The sequence below is a fragment of the Ochotona curzoniae genome, unplaced genomic scaffold, assembly GCF_017591425.1.
Source record: "Ochotona curzoniae isolate NIBS_2020 unplaced genomic scaffold, NIBS_Ocur_1.0 contig_883, whole genome shotgun sequence".
In the NCBI taxonomy this organism is placed as follows: Eukaryota; Metazoa; Chordata; class Mammalia; order Lagomorpha; family Ochotonidae; genus Ochotona; species Ochotona curzoniae.
Window position 1 is genome coordinate 6,473,078 of NW_024466599.1, and position 25,579 is coordinate 6,498,656.

Here is a 25,579-nt window from a genome sequence, read left to right on the forward strand (position 1 = left end):
CAGGGAAGGAGTTCCATATGGGAGATGCTGGGTGAGGAGAGGTTTGAGAGGGAGACGGGATGCTGGGACCTGGGGACCTGTTCCTGGGCTCTCCTGAGCCAGTCCCCACGCCTTGTCCCTGTGCTCACAGTTTCTCAGGGGTGCCTGGGGAGTGCTGGAGCCTAGCATGGTGGCATAGAGGGGAGCTTGAGGTCCACAGAGGCAGGACCTGGGCCTGGTGGGGAGGGAGGCAGGAGGCAGCGAGGTGTTACGGGGGTAGGTGTTCATCAGAAAAGACCGGTACCTCTCCAGACAGGATCTGAAAGAAAGCACTAGCCTTGGAGATCAGGGCTTAATGGAGAAGCTGCACCTGGCCGGCCAGGCGGGCCTCTCGGGAAAGGCCCGAGAGCATGGTCTGTGTCCACACCCGGCTCAGGAGGGGATACGCTCGCCCCTTCCTGGCCTCTCTTCCCGCCCTCTACTTTTGGACAAAGGGTTTGTGGGTGTGAGGCAGGTGGACTTCTGCCATGGCCTCAGGACCCTTGTGTTGTCAGGCTGGGGGCTCCCCTGGCGCAGGGCACAGAGGACCCCCTTGGGGTGCCGGGGAACAGCCGAGATCACTCGTAAAGCAGGCAGGTCTGGGGAGGACCTCGTGGTGAGACATAGTGCACGGACATTGCTTACGCGGTTCCCTGCCTCACACACGCACATGCACACACGCACACATGCACGTGCACACACACACACATATATACACACACATATACATAAATACACACACACACATGTGTGCACTCGTCTCTGACTTCCTACCTGCCAGGCTCTGCCCACAGTGTGTGTGGCTCTCCAGGACACCGTGGGTCCAAGCTCCTGCACCTGGCTGCTTGGAAATCAGGGACTTGGTGTGACACAGTGGGGACAGTAGCTGCCAGGAGGGCAGAAGAAGCCTGCTAGTTTGCAAGCTCATTGTAAACTCTCGGTGCTTTGCGTTTTAACATTTCTTAAAGATTGATTTTTAATGGGAAGGCAGATTACAGAGAGAAGGAGCGACAGAGAGATCTTCTGTCTGCTGGTTCACTCCCAAAGTGGCTGTAGTAGCCGGAGCTGAGCCCATCCGAAGCCAGGAGACAAGGGCTTCTGTGTCCCCCACGTGGCTGCAGGCTCCCAAGGCCTTGGGTCGTCCTCTGCTGCTTTCCCAATACACAAGCAGGGAGCTGGAAGGGAAGCGGAGCAGCCAGGACACAAACTGGTGCCCACATGGAATCTTGGCATGTGTTAGGGGAGGATTTAGCCACTGAGCCATTATACTGGGCCCCATTTTTAACATTAAAAAAAAAAAACCTCATTGTTTGAGAAACATAGGTACAGACACAGCTCCTGTCCACTGCTTTGTCTCCAAGTGTCTGATCACCAGGGCTGGGCTTGGGCCTGAAGCTTGGGGCCGGGCACTTGGTCCAGGTCCCCTGTGTGGCTGGCAGGAGGTTTCACCCTCCATAGTGTCGGAATCAGCAGGAGCTCCCGGAAGCAGACATACTGCTGCACCTGCAGGCTAGCCTCCAGACTTCCTGCGAGGGGCTCGAGTTCAGATGGAGTCTGCAGGTGACATTCACGTGTAGCTAGTGTGGGGACACATCAGGGGAGCCTCCTGTCAGCCTGGCCAAGAAGCCATGGCGACCACTTGATACCTTGAGTCATCCAGAAGGAAGAGCTGCAGCCAGGACGTGCTGTTCTCTGGGGCAGACCAGGAGGCCCGTGGGCTGCCAGCTGCTGCATGCCTTGGGGTCTCCAGCCTGACTAGCTGGTCAGGCTGGGGTGGACACAGAGCCACAGATGGATCTCTACTGCCCCCAAGTGGTGAGAATGGATGGTGAAGCGAATGTGGCTGCAATGCCTCTCCTGAAATACATCAGATCTCACTTCTGACTCTAGGAGGAGACATGCAATGCACAGAGGATGATGATGGTGAAAGTGATGTCAGGGCTTTCCAAACCTTTCAAAGCAGGTTTTATTATCTCATTTAGTCAGGAAAGTTCGAGCACTTGCACGCCTTTAGAATGGGATATTTATGAAACTGAGTGTTCTTCCTTGGAGTGTGCTTCCTCGGATGCCTCAAACCCATTAGATGACACATACATGTTGTCCAAACCGGGGCGCTGGGAACACGTCATCCCGGGGGTCCTTGGTGGTTCAGCTTCACGGTCCCTGCTCTGAATGCTGTCTAGGTGTCCTGTCCAACTCGGGACCCCCGAAGAAACGTCACAAGGGGTGGTCTCCTGAATCTCCATCAGCTGTGGATACTGGCTGCCCGACGGGTGCTGGGGTCAGAGCCAAGGGCGGTGAGTGAGCTCTTGTCCAGGCAGCCCTGGGCCCTGGTGCTGCTGGGGAGCAGGGATGGGAGCGGGGGACGATGGGGGAGTGCAGCCTCAGTGGGGGGACTGTAGCTGTGGAAGATGTTTATGGTGGCACAGCTTTGTGAGAATTTAAAAAACTTTGTGTAGCAAATAAAGCAGCTATTTATTTTACTCATTTGAGATCTCCAGTTCGCTGGTTCATTCCCCAAGGGCTTGCTATAGCTGGGGCTGGGCCAGGCCAAAGCCACAAGCCAGGAGCTCAATCTGTGTCTCATGTGGGAATGTGGACGTATTGGGGAGCCATCACCTGCTGCCTGCAGGTGCCATCAGCAGGGAGCTAGGCTGGGAGGAGGACGGGGCTGGAGCCCAGGCGCTGTTGGTTTAGGGTGCGAGAAGGCCCACCCCAAACTTGCCTTTCAGTTGTACTTTCCATGAGTTTTCCTGGCACCCTGGGGTGGCAGAGTTGCTTTCTAAGGCCCAGACCCTTGGGGAGTGTGTGTTCCCTGACCGTAAGAAGTGTGAAGGGTGTGTGTGTATGTCACTTGTAAGGATATTCAAGGGAAAGGCCTGAGGTACCCAGGCCGGGTGAACTCAGGTTGGGGGTGGGTGGGTGTTGACTTGGAGTCCGTGGCTGGAAGACTTGGATCCCCGTTGTTGTGGGGCCAGGGGAGGCTGGTGGTTCGGTGACACTGGGACCCCTGTCTGCTATCCTTCACTGATCATCTTTGCATTGTCTAGAAAGTGCAGGTGTCTCCTGCCTGCCCCCGGCTGGCTTCCTGGGACCCACATCGGTCACCTTTCCTGTTGCGGCCTCTGGGGAGCCAGTGTCTGTCCCCGACAACCTGCTGAAGATCTGCAAGGCCAGGCCGGTGATATTTAAAGGCAAGTACACCTGTACCCCAACCACGCACAGCTGAGGCCTCGCCTTGGTGGGGTCTTCTACTGGACTCCTGCCAGGGTGATGAGAGAGTGGGCAGAGCCAGCCACTGGCTTAGCCATGACCCAGTGCCAAGGCTCAGAGAGGGGCTGCCTGCTGCCCGCAGTCACATGTCTGGCATCTGCTTGTCCCCTGTTTGTCTCCCTCTCCACTGCCTGAGCAGTCCTGAGTCCTGCCATGGTAATGGGCCCAGAGACGGTGAAGTCTGATTTTTGCACCAAGGAACCCAGTCTGGGGCCTTATCCTGTGGTCCACCCTAGGCCGCCAGGATGTCCAAATGTGAAATCCACCTTTGGTTGGGCCAAGGTGGCTGTTGGTACTACTGTGGACTCCTCCAGCAGAGTTGGGCTTGGTCTGCACAGCGAGCTAAGCTGGGTCATGTGGGCTTGGGCTCTACCTACAGACATTCTTGTCTAATGAGGCTGGAGTTTTCCCTTACAGTGGGGAAACCCGTGAGGCCCCAGTGGGACTGGGTCGAGATGGTAGTCGCAGTACAGTGTGCTGGTGTGTACAGTCACACAGGTCCTCTTTGAGTAAGTTCATATTGCACTGGGCATCCTGCTTACAGGAAGAGAGGAGGCCCAGAAAGGGACATGCCACCTTCTCTCTCCTACAAACTATAAACCAGCTGGGGTATACAGGAGGGAGGGTGGGTCCTGAGCTGCACACGAGGCCAAGCCCCTGATGAGGTGGCTCCATTGGAGGCCAGCTGGGATCTCGTGAGACCATGGGCAGCCAGGCACTGCGTGTTCTCTTGTAGCTATGATCTGCCTGGGGTGCTCCTGGGGCTTGGGGTGCTCCTGGAGCTTGGGGTGCTGAAAACACAGCCCTGAGCCAAATCTGGGCAGGAGGCTGGGTATCGCCTGCACCCACTGGGAGCCAGCAGCCCCAGAGAAAGCCTGGTGGGGTGGGCGCTACAGACCTTCCTCAGCCAATTCCCATCCTGTAGCATAGCCCATCTTCTCAGCTCCACACTGGCAGGTTTCCTGCCCGCCTCCTTTCAGCGGAGGCCAAAAACTGCAGGGTGCTTGTCTCCGGTGCCCACTTCCCACCAGGCTGCCAGACCCCCAGCCAGCACCTGCTCTGTGCTGTTGTCTCCAGCTCCCAGTGTGGCTTCCTTGCACAAGTGCCCTCCCTGGGACAGAAGCACTTCTGTCCCGCTGTGCCCATGAGCCAGCTTCACCTGGGAGTTTGCCAGTTCTGATCAGTGGCTGGGGCAGGGCTGGCTAGCACTCAGCAGGTGGACAGTGTGCCTGTGTCTCAGCACAACCCATGGAGACGGTGAAGCGAGCCAGGTTTGTCATCTCGGCGACTTCCCGAGCCTTGACATCTGTGCTCCATGTGATGGATGTGGAGTTCCAAGAGAGAGTCACAAAGCTCCCACCCGGTCTATTTCTGAATCTCGCAGGCAGTCCCAGGGTTTAGGTCCCTACCCCAGCAGGGCTGCATCCTCCCTGCCACTCAGCAAGGTTCCAGTGAGGGACTGTCTTCAGAGGCCCAAGCCACAGTGCCAGGGCATATAGCCTTGCGGCTCTGAGCGAGCACCCTCTGACCTGTCTGGGTTTTGCCTTCGTCTGTGATGGGGTGTGGACTGAGCAAATGAGCCAGCCAGTGCACTGTTCCGCATGGGGGCTCTGTCCTTGCAGGGGCCAGAAGGGCGGGGCAGGTGCAAGAGAGCAGTTCTGGTTGAAATCTGTGGTGTCCAGGACAGAGACACTAGAGTGGCTTGGATGTGAACCACCTGTCCGTTGTAGGTCCTGTGGTTTTGGGGAAGCCATGTGTGGCCGGTGGCCCAGCTGCTGCCGTTTCCTCTCGTGCAGGCCACGGGAACTTCCCCTACCTGTGCGGGAACCTGAGCGATGTCGTGGTCAGCCCTCTGCTGTATACATGCTACCAGAACTCCCAGTCTGTGTCCCGGGCGTATGAGCAGTGCGGCGCCACCACTGTCCAGCCCATCTCCGAGGAGATGCAGCTCCTGCTGACTGTCTACTACCTGGTGCAGCTCGGTGAGCTCTGGGAACACATCAGGAGGGCACCCAGGGGTCCGGGGAGCCGACTCCCATGCCACCCTCGTGCCCACCTAGCATGGGGTGACGGTGGAGAGCAAACAGAAGCAGCAGCATGGGGATATTCTGGTCTAGGGAAAGATGAGCAGGGTGGGTGTGTTGGGGTCCACTTAGGGTAGTCAGGGAAGGCAGTGGGACTGCAGAGCTGAGCCATGGGAACTGAGGGGTGTGACAGGTGGGGCTATGGTGGAACGGAGGACACACGAGAGCCATGGGCAGGAGGGCAGGTGAGGGCTGTGGGGTGGGGAGGGGGCCAGGTGGGGCTGTGGGGTGGGGAGGGGGCCAGGTGAGGGCTGTGGGGTGGGGAGGGGGCCAGGTGAGGCTGCGGCATGAGGAGGGGGCAGGTGAGGGCCCTGGAGTGGGAGGAAGAACAGGTGAGGACTGTGGGGTCAGACCCTGGGGTGGCAGCGTGCGCACTCTGCCCAGCCAGCTAGGGAGACTGTGTGGCTACAGCAGAGCGGGTGAAGGTGCTGTGGGAGAGGGGCGGGGCCTCCGGTTGGGGTCAGGCGTGTGCCTGTGTCTCAGTAGATTGAGCAACCTCTGGAGCTGGTTGTAGGGGAGATGGATGTGGCCTCGTGTGTACTTTAAAGGGCACCTGTGCCATGTGAGCTGGGAGGTGCAGGAGCTGTTACAGGGACCTCAGTGGTGGCTTGGGCCTCTTGGGGTCCCAGGAGGGAGAGCCAGTGAGAAATCCACATCTGGGAGGGGCAGGGTGGAGCGGATGGGGCCTGAGCAATAGATGCTTGTTGGAGCGGGCAGACCTTAAGCCCCAGGAAAGAGGGAGGCCGTAGCAGTGATGGACCTTTGTGGTGGAAGCGGTGTGATTTACACAAAGGCAGGGAGGCAGCGGAGAGCCTGGAAAAGGTGCCAGGTCGACACCGCAACCTTCTGAGCTCGCCCAATACAGACCAAGGTCATTGGAAAAAATCACTACGAGACGCAAATACTGATAAGTATAACCTCTCACCAGTCGTTGAAGAGGTGTAAATCAGCGAGCCCAATAAAAATAGTCATTTCTCCAACCCACCCAGATGGTGGGACCAGCAGTCAGAGGACGGGGGCAACCCAGATCTGTCCTGAGAAGATGTGTTTATCCGAAACACAGGGGGACAGGCAGATTCTGTCTCCTGGTTCACACCCCAAGTGGCTGCAGCAGCCAGGGGTGGGCCGGGGCAAAGCCAGGAGCCAGAAACTTCCTCCGGGTCTCCCACGTGGGTGTAGGGGCCCACACATCCGGCCATCTTTCACTGCCTTCCCAGGCACATGGGCAGGGAGCTGGATCAGGAGTGCAGCAGCCGGGACCCGAGCCAGCACTGACTCAGAGGCTGGCTGTGCATATGTCACAAGCAGCAGTTGTAGAACCCATCAGTTGGGTGTGGCGTGGGTTCTAAGCCAGCACTCCTGGGGGCCTTGAAACTGACACTTCACTGCCCACCCCAACCTGCTGCAGCCGCTGACCAGGTGCCCCTGATGGAGGACCTGGAGCAGATCTTCCTGCGCTCCTGGCGTGAGTCGCACCTGACCGAGATCCGGCAGTACCAGCAGGCGCAGCCGCAGCTCTTCCCTCCCATGCCCAGCGCCGCGGCACCCGTGACCTCGGCTCAGCTGCCCTGGCTGGCTGGCCTGGCCGCCAGCTCCTGCAATGACAGCGTGCACGTCATCCAGTGTGCCTACTCCCTGGCCGAGGGCCTCTCAGAGATGTTCAGGCTGCTAGTGGAGGGCAAGCTGGCCAAGACCAACTACGTGGTCATCATCTGTGCCTGCCGCAACGCTGCCATTGACTCCTGCATCGCCGTCACCGGTGAGTCCGTCGCGGCTTCCTTTGCCTGCTGCCGGTGCCGGAGGCTCAAGCACCCGGTGACATGCTGAGCTGTGGCCTCATCCCTGCTGGGAGTGACTAAGGGAGCAGTGCCCTTTGCAGCCTGCGTAGACCTGGTTACAAAGCTGGCCTGCCTTGCCACCGGGGCTGTGGTTGTCGCTCAGACCAAGACTCTGGCCCCAGTTTTGCCCATGACCTGGTGCAGATAAGAACAGTGACCTTATCACATTGAGCCAGCTCAGCGACAGTCAAGGCACTCACAGTGGCCCATCTGTGTACAGCCAGTGTTGCAGGGTTTGGAGTCCAGGGCACTTTCCTGGAGTGAACAGTCTGGCCAGAGGGCCAGGCAGGCACTAGATGCCAGCGTCTTTGGCCTGTTTGGCTTTTGGCAGGTGCATGTGTTCAGCCTCGGGCTGTGCGATCCTTGGGTGTTACTTAAAAGTGAGCGCTGGCAGCCTGCAGCCTTCTCCTCTGGCCCTGGCCTCTTGCAGGCCGCCCCGTAGTAATCCTGCAGCCACTGCTTGCATCTGTGAGCGAATGCTGCTGCTGGCTCCTGCTCCAGGTCTGAGGGCTTGGATCCTTGCCCAGGGTTGTATCACAAGGGGGTGCTGTCAGGTCCAGGGCCAGCGCTCTGGGACTTTACTCAGAAATCATGACCATCTTCACACCCCGAGCAGGCAAGCTGGGCTGGGAAGGTGCGTGCCATCAATCTGTTTAACAAGCCCCTGCCCTCAGCCAGCATGCTGCCAGGCCTGGGCGTGGAGAGAGCAAGCCGCAGACCCTGTCAGCAGGGAGACTGGCCCAAGACACGCATGGTGTCTTTTCCAGGAAAATACCAAGCTCGGATTCTCTCCGAGAGCCTGCTCAGCCCTGCCGAGTACCAGCAGGAAGTCAGCACGGAGCTGGTCACCGGGAGAGTGGACTCACTGGGAGCCTTTGTCAGCACTCTCTGTCCAGGTGGGCCGCTCGGGAGGTGGGTGTGCGTGTGAGCAGTGAGGCAGCTGCAGACGGGCAGCCAGGTCCCCGACCTGCCCGTGACAACCCGGGGCTGCTTGCTCTGTGTCTGTCCTCCATCCCTGCCTTCTGATGCTGGCCAGAGGTGGCTCCTGGCCGCTGTCTCTGCTGGCTCTGGCTGCGGGTTCCCCTAGGTTGCTCCAGCCTGCTCCTCTCTACTCTCCAGCCTCCCTAGCCCCCAGTACTCCCCCATTCTGAATGACCTGAACAAGTCCCTTCCCGCCCCCCATGTTCTCTGAGCCCTCCTTGCTCTCCTGGCTCCCATTGTTTGGAATTCAGTTCCTGTCTTTCTGGAAAGCTCTGTGGACTCCTCCTCTCTGTCCTTCCCCTGCCCTGCACTGCACCGCACCAACTGCTCCCCTGGTTCACACTCCTGAGTCCTTACCAGCCTGTGCTGTCCTTGGCAGACCAGGCCACACCCTTTCCCTTGGCCTTGGGAGGTGACGGGCACACAGCTGTGCAGAGGACCTATTGCTGTTTGTTCTGTTTCGGGCAGAGGGAGACATTGACATTTTGCTGGACAAATTTCATCAGGAAAATCAAGGCCCCATGTCGTCCTCGACTGCTGCCTCCTCTGGCTCTCAAGCAGCACCTGTGGATGGGAGCGGGGCACCTGTGTGCACAAGTGAGTGTGGGGGGAAGGGCCCAGTGTGCGCTGGGAGCGAGGAGAGGATGCTGCCTGAGGGCTGGGGGCGTGCATCTGGACTGGTGAAGCCACAAGCCAGGGCCTGCTGGACTTTGGGGAGGCAGCATGCCTGCTCGCCAAGAGCCAGCCTCAGGCCCCATGGAACACATTCAGTGGCAATGTTGTCATTGTATGTGAACTTGTACCCTGGGCCTGGACCTAGTTCCCTATGGCGATTTTCTGCTCACACTGCAGGATGTGAAAATATGTCATGGAGGTTAGTTTCTCATCCATTGCCTCAAAAATGGTGGCTTCTTCCTTCCTTTCCATACAGCGTCCAAGCGCTTTCCCAGGGCCAGGCTCTGTGTGGCCTCACCAGCTGCTGTCGTGCTGGTCCCTGCGGGCACCATGTCCTCTGTGCCACTGATCACTTGACCTTAGGCTTTACTAGCAATGGAAGGGAGAGGGGTCAGGGCTGAGCTAGAGCAGGCGCTTAGATGTGAGGTCCCCCACAATGGGCTTGCCGCTCTGTCCCCCAGCTGCGGCCCTCTGCCCTGTTGGGGCTCACCCAGCCTCGGCTCTGGTTTCAGGCTACTACCTAGAGCCGTGCAGCGTCCGGCCCTTCCAGCTGGCCGTGGCCCAGAAGCTGCTCTCCCACGTGTGTTCCATTGCTGACTCCAGCACCCAGAACCTAGACCTGGGATCCTTCGAGAAGGTGGACTTTCTGATCTGCATTCCCCCCTCGGAAGTGACCTACCAGCAGACGCTGTGCCACGTGCGGCACTCAGGTACGGGACCCTCGGGGGAGGGCCAGCGGCTGGCCCCGTCTGCCCCCCGCATCTCTGGGCATTCACGCTTCCTCGGGGTAGAGCAGCTGGAGCAGGTGTCAGTTATTTCCGTTTCAAAAATGGTGATACTGACATCCAGGGATAGTGACTTGCCCGAGAATTTAGAATCTGTTAAGGGTAGAACCGAGACTTCAACTTTATGCTGTGTCCCACTCGGAGCAGCAAGCTGGTTTCTGCTTTGTACTTTCCCTGGGTTTTCGAAGAAGTTTAAAAATGAAATACCAAGTCTTCTCTCTGAAGATTCACTAGTGAAGAGTATGATGGAGGAGCCCTGAGCATTCAGGCCAGGAGCTGGCTCTGCCGGGCGGCGGGAGTGAACCCTTCCTGTCTGTCTCCACGCCCACCTTTGCTGGTGTCCCCGGCAGGCTACCGTGCACGTGGCCATGCCTCTGCCCCAGCTCCTGTGCACGGCAGCCCTGCAGCCGCAGCTCCCAGCCCTGACCATCAGGTGCCTGCTGAGCTGACGGGGCCCGGGGCCTTGCTTGTAGTCGCCTGTGTGTTTCTGCCTTTTGCAGGTGTGCTGCTGGAGTTGGGGCTGGAGAAGGAGCAGCTGACCAAGCAGAGAGTGGAACAGTACGTCCTGAAGCTAGACGCGGGGGCGCAGGGCAGGTTTAAGGCCTTCCTGCAGAACTCTCTCCAGAACCCACACACGCTGTATGTGCTCATCCACGACCACGCCCACTGGGATCTCGTGAGGTTAGAACAACCGCAGGGTGAAGGGTGACATATGGTCCGTGCTTTGTAGATCAGTTTATTTAAAAGGCAGAGACAGGTTTACAGAGGAATCTGCAGTCTTCTGGGTCACTTGCTAAATGGCCACAACAGCCAGCTTTGAGCCAGGCCAGGGCGAGGAACCAAGAGCTCCTTCCTGATATCCCAGGCCGGTGACATGGGCCCACGTGCACCTTAGACCATCTCTGTTCTTCCCAGGCATATGAGCAGGGAGCTGGATCAGAAGCGGAGCAGCTGGGATTTGAATTGGTGCTCAGACATGGGGAGCTGGTATTTTGAAATGATAAACAGCTGGCACCCGCACCCTGTGTCCTGGGGTTCCACATCCACGGATTCAGCTGGCACCCTGTGCCTGGGGGTTCCACATCTGGTCTTACTCCTGGGTTGGCGACAGGCAGTACCAAGGCCTGTCATGCATCAGGAGCCAGGACACTGGGAACAGGTTTCATCCCTGGTGAGCTACGAAGCAGTGCTTGGGTGATTCACTTGCTGGTTCTTTTCTTCCTGTTGCCCCCAGCAGTGCCGTCCATAACCTCTACTCCCAGGGCGACCCCGGCGTGGGGTTGGTGGACAGACTGCTCAACTGCAGGGAGGTGAAGGAGGCCCCCAACATCGTGACCCTGCACGTGACCTCTTTCCCCTACGCGCTGCAGACCCAGCACACGCTCATCAGCCCTTACAACGAGATCCACTGGCCTGCCTCCTACAGCAGCGTGAGTTCGGAGACGCGCTGTTGCTTGGGCGCTAGCTTGGTTGCCAAGGCCAGCGGCCGTTCCTTGGCTGTGTGATTCCGCCCAGGCAGGACTGGATGGAAACCCCTCCCAGCCTGCTGGGAACCTGCCTGCTGTCCCTCCACGGCCGCTGTTGGAGCAGCCTTGCACGTTTGTGCTCGTGGTGCTGGGGAGTGAGGCTCAGATTCTCCTCCCTGAGACCCAGCATGCAGCCCGAGCCCTGCTGTGGCGCAGCTGATCAACTTCTGCTCTCTCATCAAACAGGAAGGCCCAGACAGTTCTGATCATTTGAGAATTCTGTGGAACTAGAGTCTAGATCTTTCCACAAGGGAGTTAAGTGGCCATCTGGGGAACTCTGTGGAAAAAGAGGGTACATGGCCTCTGTCCTGGGCACTTTGGTTAGCGATGGTCTCGGAGGCACTGCTCCGGTCTGGGTGCCTTACCTGTGTGAGTGTGTGAGAGGCAGGTGCTGGGGGATCATCTGACAGCCTTGGGTCATGCTGTGATGGGTGGAAGCCTGGATGTGAGCCAGGCACCAACTTGGGACCCGCACCTTTGGGAAGCTCCGATGTTAACCTGCACTGATGCCCTGCGGACTGGCTGATGCGTCTATCCTGTGTTCCAGGGTGCAGCTATGTATCATGAGAATAAGAAGTACTTCGGGCTGTCCCAGTTCATCGAGTCCACCCTGTCTGGTCACAGCCTGCCCTTGCTCAGATATGACAGCTCCTTCGAGGCCATGGTCACGGCATTAGGGAAAAAGTGGGTACCTCTCTTCCAAGTGACTAGGAGTGCGTGGTAGCTTTTGTGTGGGTTGCAGCGTGGGCACCCACACACCCTAGTGTATTTATTTCTCTTCCTGCGTTTGCTTTGCTTTGGGCCAGTGACGTTTTTGTCTCGTTTTGCTCCAGAAACATTTAGAGATAAGAATGGGCAGAAATGTGCTGGAGTGTTGGGAAATGGGAGGGAAGATCCCAGCAGGCAGCGAGATGGTCACAGTGGGCTGCCTTTTTATTTTTAATGTGCAGACCTGTTGACTAGTTATTCTGGGCTGTTCATGGTTCCAAGACTATTGTTCTTTGCTTTAAAATCGACTGATGTTCATTGAGTTACTCTAGTTTATTTTGATTCATAAGCACATATGTGATAATTGTCCTTGTATTTTCAGTCCATCGTATGTTTCTGTTTTAAGTTGGTTACATTTGATTACATAGCTTGGTATCTGCCTTTTAATTGAGGCATTTAGGCCACTTATGTTTAATATGGTATCAATATGGCTGGGTTTTAATCTGTCATTTTACAGTTTATATATATCACTGGTATTTAAGTTTTTTTATTTATTTGAAAAGCACAGTTTAGAGAGAGACCATGTTCATCCACTGGTTCACGCCCCAAACGGTCACAGTGGCTGAAAATCGGACACTCAGAAGCCAGGAACTCCATCTGGGTCTCTCATGTGAGTGGCAGGGACCCAGGCAGGCACTTGGACCGTTAGCAGGGAACTGGATTGGAAACGGAGCAGCAGGGCTTGAGTCGGCCTCCTATGGGATGCTGGTGTCACAGCAGCAGCTTATCCCACCATGCCACAGTGCCCGGCCCACTTACAAGACAGCACAGAGTAATGGCAAGAGTGCTAGGCCAGCCCTCCAGTTTCTGTGACCCACAGACGCTGATGTGCTAAGGGAAGAAGGGAGAAGCAGAGGAGGGAGCAGATGATGTCATCCAGGAGTCACTGGCTTCCTGGGGTGCCCACACGGGTGCACGGTCCTGGGGTGGTCCCTGCTGCGCAGGTTCAGGGGACTCATTACAGCTGCAGAGACTGAGAGGAGCACTGCACCCTTTGGAAAGTGGATGTCAGGGTCTGGTGCTATGGCATAGCTCATACAGCAGCCGCCTGCAACGCCAGTTCAAGTCCTAGGCTCTCCATTTCCCATGCAGTTCCTGATGTACATGGGAAAGGCTCAGAGAAGATGGGCTAAGTGCTTGGATCCCTGCGCTCACGTGGGAGACCTGGAGGAAGTTCCTGGCTCCTGCCCGTGGCCTGGTGTAGCACTGGCACCTGTGGCTGTTTGGGGAGTGAATTAGCAGGTAGAAGGCCTTTCTCTTTTTCAAATAAATAAAATCTTAAAAGGAAGGCGGTTGCCAGTGTGCTCCTGGGAGGTACACAGCGACCCTGGGCTTTTTCTGGTGGGGTCTGTGTCTGATGCCTGGTGGGAACTGCGGAGTGCCAGGGCCAGGAGAGTTCTGCCGGTCCCCTGGGCAGGCTTCCCGCGGCACAGCCCCGTCATGGCCGCTCTCTGTCCCCGCAGATTCCCCCGCCTGCACAGCGCGGTGATCCGGACCTTTGTTCTCGTGCAGCACTACGCCGCCGCGCTGATGGCCGTGAGCGGCCTGCCGCAGATGAAGAACCACACCTCCGTGGAGACGCTGGAGATGGCACAGAACCTGCTGCACGCCCCCGCCCGCTGCCCCCGCGGCCACGGGCTCATGGTGCTGCTGCGGGTGCCCTGTGCGCCGCTGGCCGCCATGGCCTACCAGCGTCTGGCCCATGTGCGGGCACGCCTGGCGCTGGAGGAGCGCTTCGAGATCATCCTGGGCAACCCCAGCACGGGCGTCACGGTGGGCAAGCACTTCGTGAGGCAGCTCCAGGTGGGCACCCAGGCAAAGTGTGGGAGGGCGCCTTGGAGGCCAGCGAGGGCCAGTGGGCTCTTGGGTCCCCGCCGGCCCTCCAGCCTGCCGCTGGGGCTTCTCCTCCAGGCGCTGGCGACAAGCGCTGGTTCCCAGAGCTCATCCCAGAGTCTAGCCCAGCGTAGGTTTTCACTAAACCTGGGGAGATTGCAAAGCGTTAGGGAACACAGGGAGGTGGAACAAGTGAGTGACAGCAACAGAAAATGTGGCACACGGAGCCGGGCGTCCTGGGACAGAGGATGCTCCCGCCCACACACGTGCTCTCCAGCACTTAGTACCACCCAGTTGGTGCGTTCAAGATGAGGGCACGGTGGCTGATTAGCCTCGTGGTGGACATTCCTGGTTGCCATAGCCTGGTGTAGCCTGGGTCGGTAGATTTGGCTCCTGACCCCCGCTTCCTGCTAGTGCAGACCTGGGAGGCGGTGGTGACAGCTCAGCAGGAAGCCTGGCTTGTGTTCCTGGCGCCCAGCATCAGCCAGGCTTATGGGGAGTGAGCTAGTGGGGCTCTGCCGACCCTCCCCTGGCTCTGTCTCGCTCTTCCGTATCTTGTCTCTCAGAAGAATACGTACAGTGTAGGAAAGACTCTGACATTCTGAGAGAACATGATTGCCTGCCATACCAGGAGCTCTATCGCAGGACACAACAGGAGGGTCCCTGGCGCTGGGCTGACCCGGGGTGAGGAGTCTGTGGACCCCAGCTCTTTCTGATTATCTGCAGATGTGGCAGAACATTGAGGATGCAACGTGGAGACCTCAGACCTACCTGGAGTTGGAGGGCCTGTCTTGCATCCTCATCCTCAGTGGGGCTGACCCACTCGGGGAGTCCTTGCCCAGGTGAGGCTGGGAGTCTACTCTGTGTGTGTCAGCTGGGCTACCACCGCCTGACACCAGGGGGCACCCTTCCCACCCATGGTCATGGCATGTGCGCTAATTCTCAGGTGCTTCCAGCAGAAAGCACTGAGGACAGGCCACATTTTTCTGACTGGGTTTATGGGTTGCTAGGAAGTTGGGGGAGGCTGCTGCTGGAACCTCGGCCACTTGGTCTGTTGGATGTTTTTTGGGGGATCTGTGCCACACAGACAGGTGCTTGGGACAGACGGTCAGTGGGCCTTCTGTGAGGCAGTGGCTTGAATTACTAGTGTGTGTAGGGGTGTAGCATCAAGGTGCAGCGTATTAATCCACTGCCTGCAATGCCAGCATCCCCAAATGAGCGCTGGTCCTGGCCCCAGCTTCTGATCCCACTCCTTGCCAATGCGCATGGATGAAACAGCAAGTGCATGGGTTCCTGCACCACGTGGGAGACTTGAATGGCATCCCGGGCCCTCATCGTGCAGATGGGATGTCTGTGTTTCTCTGTCTCTCTGTAACTCTGCCTTTCAAGTAAAGGAATCTTCAAAGGAAGTTGGAGTTATTGGAGGCTGTGTCACATGGGTGTGGCGGAGCCGGGTCCAAGCCCCACATTGGCCCAAAAGTCATTGCTGCCTCCGTTATGTGCAGCACAAACCAAGACACACGGCAGGTGCTGCTCAGGCTTGCCATGGAGCCGATGGTGGCATGAAGGCTTGTGGACGGGTGGGTGGCTTCCCATGGGCATGGGTACTGGGGTCATAACAAGCAGGGTAGGGGGCCCCTGATCCCTGCCATTCTGGGTACCAAGAGCAGCACCTGCCTGGCAGAGGGCGCCCCCTGAGCTCCAGCTCCTGCTGCCGCTAGGTCGCTGAGGTACTGTGACCTGCGCCTCATCAACTCCTCATGCTTGGTGAGAACGGCCTTGGAGCAGGAGCTGGGCCTGGCCGCCTACTTCGTGAGCAGCGAGGCCCCGCCGGAGAAGGTGGCCACGAGTGAGGCCTTAGAGAGCGACGCCGAGAAGCTGAGCAGCACGGACAATGAGGAGGAAGAGCTGGGGACTGAAGGTGAAGCCCAGCTGCACCCCAGCTCCCCCCCCCAGGGGTCCTGACCCTGATACCTCGGCTTGGGGTCTGGGAGTCGTCCTGCGCCTCTGCCTGCGCAGAGCACAGCTGCCGCCTGCCCCCCACACCCTCATCTGCAGGCTCCCAGGTCCCATGCCGTGTAGACCCTCTAGGGGAGAGTGGCCTAAGGCGTGTGGCTGTGGTCCTGGGGTGATCGGAACCAAGGCTGGTCAGGTGAGACACACATTGGTGGAGTGGAGAGACCACTGGCCTGCCCCTTGGTCCTCCTGCTCTGGGGACTCTGACATGGGGACACACGGAGCAATGTCTTCCAACCCCAGGTCCTTGTCTGTGCCTGGCCACGCCCCTGGCATTTCCTGCCCGCTCTCCTGTCCCTGCTGTGCCCCAGCCGCACCCTGAGCTGCATGTTCTCCCAGCCTCTTGGAGCCCCGCAGCCTCCTGCTGGCCTTTCCCAGCTCCTGTCTCCAGGCGTGGGCCCCTGGCCATCTGTACTGATGCAGCACCTTGGAGCTAGGCCTTCCCGCTCTGTGTGTCTCCCTCTTCCTGCCCTCTCGGTGCTCAGGTTTGAGGTCCCTGGAGGACTGCGGGTGGGTAGAGAGAGGGCCATGTGTGCACACATGTCACAGACCACAGAGAGCTGGACACATGGCGTGGGCAGGGGGGCTGTGCGTGTCCAGCGTGTGTGTGTTTGAAGCAGGTTCCACCTCGGACAGGAGGAGCCCGGTGAAGAGGGAGAGGCCTTGTTCCCAGGACTCGGCATCCTCCCCGCTCTCCTCCAGGGCATCCGGTGAGTCTCCGTGGAGAGATGGGAGCTGGACGGGGACTGGGGCTGGGGAGCAACAGGGAGGGGTGGAGGATATCTGCTGGCATGTGCCTCCCTGGAAAGAGGAAGGTGTCGTTGAAGAGCTGGACCCTTGGGAGAGCAGATGTTGGGGTGCTCGGAGGCTAGGGGACCAGGCTGGGGTACTCATAGGCTGGGGGATCAGGTTGGGGTGCTCGGGGGCTGGGGGACCAGGTTGGGGTTATAAGGGGCTGGGGACCAGGCTGGGATGCTCAGAGGCTGTGGGGCCTGGGTGAAATGCTTGGAGGCTTGGGGACTCAGCTGGATCATGCTCGGAAGCTTGGGGCCTGGCTGCTCCTGTTCCTAGTCTGGGATTGTGGGTCTGGGCCACAGCATCCTGGGGCCATCTTGGGGTGGCAGCCTTGTCCTCAGTGCAGGCGTTGCCATGAGATGTGTGTTTCCAGGGAGGAGAGCAGCCCGGGGTGAGATGTCCTTGCCCAGATGAGTGGACACGGGACACTGCTGCAAGGACTCATGGCCCTGGCTGGGCTCGGGACCATGCTGGGGGAAGAGGGAAGGTGACAAGATGCCCCACGCGGTCCCTGCCCCGAGGGCCTCCAGCCTCAGGAGGGCACAGAGCAGGGGTGCTTGTCTCCCTGCCAACAGCACTCGTCGAATCAGGGAGCTCGGGAGGGTCCCTGCTCACGGAAGGGTGTGTTGGTGGCGGGCTCATCCTTGTGCGTGAAGACCATGACAGCGATTGTGTCACGATGCTTTAATGCTGTTTCTATATGCACATGTGTGTGCACATACACGCACATGGGTGAAGAGGTGCGAGGTTTGCCTGTGTGGGAGAGCAGTTGAAGGTGTTCCAGGTAGAGGCAGCATTAGGGGTGTGACTTTCTGGAAGCAGCCAACCCTGGCAGGGCCCTGGGGAGAAGGTGTCCTGCGTGGGAGGAACTTGCTGGGTGAGCGGGCAGGCTCTAGGGGTTGCAGCCTGGTCTGCCAGGAGCTTGGCCCACGCAGGCTTTGGCTGCCTTCTCAGCCCCAGCAGCTCCTGGGTGGAGCCCAGCCTCCTGCATAGTGGCCTGGTGCTGTGGCCAGCAGCCTGTGACCCACAGGCCAAGGGTCCGTTCGGAAAAGCCCAGGTCCACTGCTACCAGCCTTCTGTCACCCCAAACAGCTCAGGAAACGGCTGACGGCTTTGGGGGGCTGACCAGCTTCTCTCTCTCCTCAGGCTCTGCACTGGCTGGTGAGGCCATGGCTCCACCAACGGGGCCTCCCCAGGGAGAGCAGGGCAGGTCTCCCCCTTGCCAGGAGGGCAGGGTCCCTGGAGAGAAGCCGAGAAACCGGCCGGGTCAAGGCCCAGCGGTAGCTACCAGCAGACACAGTAGCCTGCAGGTGGCGGTCACTTCATCCTCCCAGCTGTCATCCTGGAGTTCGTCCTCATCCACAGCGCCCACCGCTGACCCATTCGTCCTGCAGACTTCACAGTGCTCCCTGACCAAGGCCTGCCGACAGCCGCCCATCGTCTTCCTGCCCAAGCTTGTCTATGACATGGTCATGTCCACCGACAGCAGCGGCCTGCCCAAGGCTGCCTCGCTCCTGCCCTCGCCCTCGGTCATGTGGGCCAGCTCCTTCCGCCCTATGCTCAGCAAGACCATGACGTCCACGGAGCAGTCCCTCTACTACCGGCAGTGGACAGTGCCCCGGCCCAGCCACATGGACTACGGCAACCGGGCTGAGGGCCGTGGGGACAGCTTCCACCCCCGCCGGCTGCTGCTCAGTGGGCCCCCCAAGGTGGGTACTGCACCTGCTGTCCCCGGTGCGGCCAGACGCAGGCGGTCCTGGGCCTGAGCACGTCTGCTCATTCAGTCTCACTGTGGGGTTTTTCTTATGGGTGGGAACTGGGACTTGCCTGCTGTCTTGGCCAGGGGACCCTGGCTTTCAGACGACACGTCCAGCTTCCCACCGCCTTCCATCCCCGCCTGTCTCAGCTCTTCCCCAGCTCGGCGCTCTCCCCTCTCTGCCACTTTGCTGGCTCAGCCCTGAGTTGCCATTCCTGTGTTTGCAGACCGGGAAGACAGGGGCTTACCTGCAGTTCCTCGGTATCTTGTCCCGGATGCTCATCCGGCTGACGGAGGTCGATGTCTATGATGAGGAGGAGGCCCATATCGGTGAGTTCTCTGTTCGCTGACCGTTGGGCCCCGCGTTCGCTCACGTGCTGTCTCGGCTGACCATCCGGGAGGGACTCGCGGGGACTTGCAGGACCCTTTTGTCTTTTGATTTGTGGTCTTGTCTCCCAGTAGCAGAGTTGTCACTTGCAGGCCTGGGTAGGGGTGATGGGACTGAGCCTAGAGCCTTTGCTGTGAGTGGAGTACCTGCTGTGTGTAGGGTGCTGTGCTCGGTACTTCCCAGAAAGCACCACGTTCTGTATGATGCCGTGACATGGACGTGATGGGCTCAGGGCCCCGCTAAGCTGGGGTTAACCCGCCGTGACTGTCACCTGTGGAGAGCAGAGTCGCTGCGGGCTGCGAAGCGCTTGCAGCTGGGGCACAGTCTGTTCTCGCTGCGGGAACAGAACCAGCCATGGTCACGGCACGGGCTCTGTGAGTGGCCCCTGCCAGGGCGTATCAGCTTGGTCTGGGCGTGAGCTGCAGCTCTGGGCATGAGAGCGTGTGTGGATGCCTCTGTAGCAGAATGAGAGCTGCCAGCTGACTGTGGGCTGCTGTCCGCTGCTGCTGGGCCGTGGAGGTGTGGACCAAGGAAGCCAGCCAGCCCTTGGTCTTCCCTGGTGTGGAAGGGAACTTTTAGCCAGACTGTGGGTTTGCTGTGTTCCTTGCCTTCTGGTTCACATAGCAGATACAGTCATGACTTGGGCCACTTGGTCGCAACCCATATCTTGCATGCTGTCTTCTCACCTCCGTTTCTTCTTCTGCAACAGGAGGCTGCTCCTGCTGGGCAGCTGTTGTCACACATGAGGTTACGTACCTGCAGCCCTGAGCCCCTGTTAATTTCCCAGAGAATACTGCTTCCCTCTCACGGGCAAGCACACTGCCCCGTGTAGAAGGACACACGTGTGTGCTTGAATGTTTCTATTTTTGTAATCTGTGATATTAGTAGGTTATGGACTGTGAAATGGACCAAGTACATTATTATGCCCATGAGCCAGTAAACAGTGAGTGCCATGAGCTGTCCCCATTGTGATGGAAGGCAAATGTAAGAGTGTGGTTTGGGCTCCAAGTGGTGCTGGCTTTGAGAAGGGGAAGGCCATGTGCCAGGGTGCTGGGTGCACCTCCTGGAGGTGGCACAGCGTGGCGGAGCCACATTGGCTGGGTGCGTTTGGATGTTTGGACCCCTAGTAAGGCCAGCGGAGGGCTGGTGCTGGGCAGAGTAGAGTTATAGGACCCTCCTGGGAGCTGTGGAGGGCAGCACGAGGGGCCCAGGGCAGATCTGGTCTCATGAGAAGCACAGCAAGCATACCATCTCAACCAAGGAGATGTAGGTATGACTTTTTGCCTCTTGGAAAGCTGCGGGCAGCCCCTCTGCACGCAGTGACAATCCAACACCCTCGTTTCCTGTGTCGCCACATACCCGCACTGCTGCCCACCTTGCAGGCCTCAGAGAAGAGTCAGACTGGCATTATCTGCAGTTCAGCGACGCCTGGCCGGACCTGGAGCTGTTCCGGAAGCTGCCCTTTGATTACATCATTCACGACCCCAAGTACGAAGACGCTAGTCTGATTTGTACACACACAGCGAGCGTCCCAAATGAAGGTCAGGCGTGCCTCTCCACTCCTCTGTTTCCCACCTCCTTGGGCGCAGCCTGGGTTGGGGTGGGCTCTGTGCTATCAGCCATGAAGGCTGGCGGTGGTGGGTACCTGAGCCATGCCTGAGCCTCGATCACGACCCCGCTGGCGGGGCAGACTGACACCAGTCCCATGAGGGGAGCCTGGCAGCTTAGCAAGTGCCCGGAGGTGATGGCCCCTGCTTGCTCATGGGCACTGGTCAGTGTGCCAGGGCTCTGGTCAGTGTGCCAGGGCTCTGGCCACGGGAGCCTGGAGTTTAGTAGCATTGTCATACACTGTGCCTCCTATCTTGGCGCTCACCATCTTCCAACATTGGCTGCCAGCAGCCAGTGGGAGTGTAAGCACATACTAGGAAAATCTGGGGCGTTCTGTGTGAGAAGCACTCTCCCATCTCCATGTAGACCCCTGGTTTTGTTCTCATTGCTCTCAGATCCCTTTCTGACCGGCTATGATGGAGTTGTAGTGTCTGGTCTCAATCCTGAAGTTTATCTGCTTGGTGGGAGTTGCCTGTGTAGTTGGCACCGATCCCAGTTGTCCTGGGGGTGCGGGTGGGAGTGAGAAGGGCGCCTTGCAGCTAGGTTCATGGCACAGGCCAGGGCCATGGCTGGGAAGCCGCACCTGCAGCGACTCCCTGAGTGTGCCCCAACAGACTGTCATCTTCAGCGGCCGAGCCACCGCTGGGAGCAGACGTGAGACGTAGACCTCACCCGTCCCGAGGGTCCCCCTGCCCAACTGGTTCCTCTGAGCACTGCAGCATGTGGGAGGTTGTGGAAGCCAGGCAGAAAACACACATGCTGCCTCCTGCCACTCCTTAATGCCCGGGCACTTTGTGCAGATGGAGGGGCGTCCCGGAAGCCTGAGGACCTGTATGTGCGGCGTCAGACGGCGCGAATAAGGCTGCCCAAGTACGCAGCCTACAACACATACCACCACTGTGAACAGTGCCAGCAGTACATGGGCCTCCACTCCCGCTACCAGGTAGGCCCTGGGCACGGGTCCAGCCGGCAACTCCACTGCCGTCTCACCCTGCTCACCCTTCTGGAGACACAGTGTTGGAAGCCATGCTTGCTTGGTGCCCTTCAGTGTCCGTGCAAGTCTTGCTGACCCTGTGCAATGGTGAGAAGGGTGGTGTGGGAGAGCCACGGACACTGTTCCTGCTGAGAGGAGAAATCGCCATGCAGTGGGTGTCCACTGCATGCCAGGCAGTGGGCGAGACACACTTTGTCAGTCTTTTCATCCCAGTGTTTTTCTGTAATAGAGATCTGCTGTGGGTCACATATACCTGGCTCTGGCTGCCTCGGGCCCTGGTGTGTGACAGCGAGGCCAGGTCTCTGTGGGCTGAAAAGTGACCTCATGGGATGTTGCTGGGGGCCACGTACTGCCTGTCCCTCTTACAAAGGGATACAACGGGCAGCAGCTTTGAGCTTTCCACCTGTGTTGTAGTAGCCATCCTCTTAGAGCGTATCACTAAAACAATGCAGCTTTCCTGAAGAGGAATTGGAAAGAACTAGCACATTTTTTTTAAAGATTTATTTATTTTTATTGGAAAGGCAGATATACAAAGAGGAAGGGAGACAGAAAGGAAGATCTTTTGTCCGATGGTTCACTCGCCAAGCGGCTGCAATGGCTGGAGCTGAGCTAATCTGAAGCTAGGAGCCTAGAGCTTCTTCTGGGTCTCCCATGCAGGTGCAAGGTCCCAAGGCTTTGGGCCATCCTCTGCTGCTTTCCCAGGCCACAAGCAGGGAGCTGGATGGGAAGCTGGACCACCAGGATTAGAACCGGCGCCCATATGGGAGCCCAGCACATTCAAGGCAAGGACTTTAGCCACTAGGCTATTGTGCTGGGCCTGATTAGCATATTTCAAGAGCTCAGGGTTCACTGGGCTTCTCTGTCAGGGGCTTCCACGTCCCTGGGCTCGACCAGCTGCTCATTATCTGCCCAGCTGTAGACTTTGGGGTCTGTGAGCAGGACCAGAGCCAACTCCCCTCAGAGGCCTAGAGAGGCTGTGAAATGAGGACTCATCTTTGCTGCATATAATGCTTGCCTAATTTATGTTTTTCTTGGAGTTGACAGATTTCTTTCCAAGTTTCAAAATGTGTGTGGAAAGGTTTTCTGGCCAGGGGGCCGTTAGGAGCTGGAAGGGGCTCAGGGGTGAGAGGCTGATGGCTTCAGGAAGTGTGGGTGATGGCTGTGAGGAGCCTTCTGTGTCCTGGCTGGCTTAAGGTGCCCGGGTTCAGGATTGAGAGGGATACCACATCAGACTGGTGAGCAACACCCAGGCCAGGCTGCCTCCCGCTGCCCCTCCATGCTTCTGCCTGTTCTGTCCTCCCAAAGTCCCAGACTTTCCTAGGAGACTTCCTCAGCTGTGTCCCCATTTGCTTTCTCCCCACATTCCAGCCTCTTAGTCCCTCCTCCCTGCTCCCCAAAGTTCTGTGTGTCCCCAGTAGGTCCCTGGTGAGAGCAGGAACTGTTGTGTGTGCCTGCCTCCTGGGTACAAGGAGCTGAGGATAAAGCTTTGCTGGAGGCCGTGCACAAAGTGACAGGCACACATTTCCCAGGAAGTGAAGGATCAGGGAGGTGATGAGGGGCAGGGGAGAGCCCCAGGACTCTGAAGCTAGGTTTCTGTCTTTGAACTTGGTGTAGTTACAGTTCCTACTTCCTAGGCAGATGGAAACCTAGTACATAAACTTCTCAGCCTAGGGTGTCATTGTGTTTAGACATAGTAACCGAAAAAAAAAAAAAGTGAGCTCAAGAGTCTGCATGCTGTGCGTACAGAAAGGGGCTGTGGGTCGGAAGCAGGATCCAGAGGGCAGGGTGGCTGGAGTGAGGGGTCTGGTAAAGTGTGATTGGCACTGGGGACGAGCATGCTCTGGCTGTCTGGGTAGGGCCTCGCCTTGGGAGTGCTCTCCCTGTAGCCAGACCTGGGTGCCCACGCTTGGTACTGAAGGTACCCTGGGGGTTCCCGGTGGTCTGGCTTCTTCTGGGAAGCCAGACAGACTCTGATGACAGGCTCTGTCCTCTCCCCTCGTACCCCAGCTCTATGAGTCCACCCTGCACGCCTTTGCCTTCTCTTACTCCATGCTAGGAGAGGAGATCCAGCTCCACTTCATCATCCCCAAGTCCAAGGAGCATCACTTTGTCTTCAGCCAACCTGGAGGCCAGCTGGAGAGCATGCGCCTGCCCCTGGTCACAGACAAGGTATGGGCTTGGGGACCTCCTCCCTGCCTGCATGTGGGCAGGTGCCTGAACCTGGAACCAGTGCAGGTGGAATGGGGCAGAACCCAAGAGGCAGGTGCAGGAGGCAGGTGCAGCCCATGGGCTAGGGAATCGCTCAGCTTTAGGTTTGGACCTCGCTCTACCATTTCCTCATCATGTTGCTTAAGTATCTTCAAGTCTCAGTGTTCGCCATGGGCAACTGCAAGAACAGAGAGCATATCTAATACCAGAGGGCATTGAATCTGGCTGACTCAGTGCCAGTTGGTTTTTGCTGCGTGGCCAAACAAGCTTATGACTTGTGATTTTGGGGCCAGCGGTGTGTACAGGGCTCTGCTGGATGGCTGCTCTTGGCATGGTGAGGTGTCCAGTTTCATGGTGGGCTGGGTGGCCCACAGTGGCCCTGCTGCCTAGGTCTGTTCCCCCTCAGCAGGATAGAGGAGCTTGAGCCGACGGAGACTGGCTGTTTGGAGACAGCACACAGGCACGCTTCCTGTGTGTGATGGGTAGATGCATATCATCAGCCAATAGTGACTTATGAGATGTGGAAATAGACCATCCTATGCACCAAGCTGCAAATCCACACTGCAGAGTGAGATAACTACTTACAAAGAAGCCCACACATCACGCCTGTTCTTTTGCAGAGCCAGGAGTACATAAAGAGCCCAACGTTCACCCCAACAACTGGCCGGCACGAGCACGGGCTCTTCAACCTGTACCACGCGATGGATGGCGCCAGCCACTTGCACGTGCTGGTGGTCAAGGAGTATGAGATGGCCATCTACAAGAAGTACTGGCCCAACCACATCATGCTGGTGCTGCCCAGCATCTTCAACAGTGCCGGCGTAGGTACGGACCCCCTGCGCAGGGCCATGTCCCTGAGTGAAGACAGGACCACAGTCTAGGGATGAAAGAGCTGCACTTTTCACATCAAATTCTTTGTACTTTAGAAGATGTATTTATTTATTTGCCTACTTACTGATTTGAGAGAGTAAGTGGGCTCCCACCCACTGGTTCATTCCCCAGATGCCCACAGCATTCAGGGCTAGGCTGAGCTGAGGCCACGAGGGGGCTCCGATCCCTGCTGCCTCCTGGGGTCTGCACCGGCCGCAAATTAGAGGCAGAACCCCAATTCAGCACTCTGATGTGGGTATCTTAATTAGCATCTTCACTGCTGAGCGAAATGCCTGCTCCTGCTTCAAAAGCTATTTTATTTGACTCTGATATATTCCTTTTTCATGTGTAGTTCCTGACTTAATTCATGTGTTAGAAATACCTGCTGTTAGAAAAGAGGACAGAGGCAAAATGTGGAACATGTGTTTCCTCCTGGTTGCTGGCCAGTGGGAGGACACTCGGGCCTGGTTTGGCCTGGGCTGCAGCCCTGTTGAGCAGGTGCACAGGACTCCGAGTTGGGTGAAGGTGGGTGTGGAGTGGATCTGAGTGGGGTAGCTGCCTGTTGCAGGAGCCGCCCACTTCCTGATCAAGGAGCTGTCCTATCACAACCTGGAGCTGGAGCGGAGTCGGCAGGAGGAACTTGGGATCAAGCCGCAGGACATCTGGCCTTTCATTGTCATCTCTGACGACTCCTGTGTCATGTGGAATGCCGTGGATGTGGACTGTGCTGGGGAGAGGAGCAGGTGCGATGCCACAGGACCCCAAAGGGGTCCTAGTGGTAGTATCCACCAGGGTCCCTAAGGGGATGGCCAAGGCATGGGCAGAGGTTGGCTCAGAGTGAGCGCACCCTCTAACCAACGCCTTCCTCTGGGAATGAGCTTTAGCAGCTCCTAGATGCCCCTCTTGCCCCTGGCAGTCCCTGGCCCTCTCCACCAACCTGTCCTCTAACTCCTGTCTTGACCACCACCATCACTGTGGGTCTAAGCAAAAATAATTTTTCCAGTAGCACATTTCTTGTCTTTGCAAAGCATGGTAACACATGTACTGAGGGTTTGGCTGCATCATGGGCCCCAGGTGTGTTCTGCATGTGGCGTGGAAGCCTGCTTGGATGGTGACTAAGCAGTAAAGGTACAGCACCTGGTAGGCTTTGTCTGCACCTGTCC

The 25,579-nt window shown here is 58.0% G+C and overlaps 1 protein-coding gene across 3 annotated transcripts in view; it reads left to right on the plus strand.

Moving 5' to 3' along the window:
- Positions 1-25,579, plus strand: part of GREB1 (growth regulating estrogen receptor binding 1) — a 43,499-nt gene that overhangs the window by 12,220 nt on the left and 5,700 nt on the right. Inside the window, exons 7-27 of one of the 3 annotated variants that reach the window (XM_040993922.1) lie at positions 2,202-2,315; positions 3,069-3,212; positions 5,088-5,273; positions 6,784-7,134; positions 7,981-8,109; positions 8,663-8,791; positions 9,382-9,579; positions 10,155-10,335; positions 10,889-11,084; positions 11,728-11,864; positions 13,412-13,751; positions 14,508-14,623; positions 15,503-15,702; positions 16,379-16,507; positions 17,739-18,301; positions 18,576-18,678; positions 20,119-20,277; positions 21,145-21,287; positions 23,346-23,507; positions 24,167-24,371; positions 24,985-25,159. In XM_040993922.1, coding sequence (XP_040849856.1) covers positions 2,202-2,315; positions 3,069-3,212; positions 5,088-5,273; positions 6,784-7,134; positions 7,981-8,109; positions 8,663-8,791; positions 9,382-9,579; positions 10,155-10,335; positions 10,889-11,084; positions 11,728-11,864; positions 13,412-13,751; positions 14,508-14,623; positions 15,503-15,702; positions 16,379-16,507; positions 17,739-18,301; positions 18,576-18,678; positions 20,119-20,277; positions 21,145-21,287; positions 23,346-23,507; positions 24,167-24,371; positions 24,985-25,159 — 4,060 coding nt within the window. The remainder of the gene's footprint in view (positions 1-2,201; positions 2,316-3,068; positions 3,213-5,087; positions 5,274-6,783; positions 7,135-7,980; positions 8,110-8,662; positions 8,792-9,381; positions 9,580-10,154; positions 10,336-10,888; positions 11,085-11,727; positions 11,865-13,411; positions 13,752-14,507; positions 14,624-15,502; positions 15,703-16,378; positions 16,508-17,738; positions 18,302-18,575; positions 18,679-20,118; positions 20,278-21,144; positions 21,288-23,345; positions 23,508-24,166; positions 24,372-24,984; positions 25,160-25,579) is intronic. The other 2 variants (XM_040993923.1, XM_040993925.1) reach the window with 2 other exon arrangements.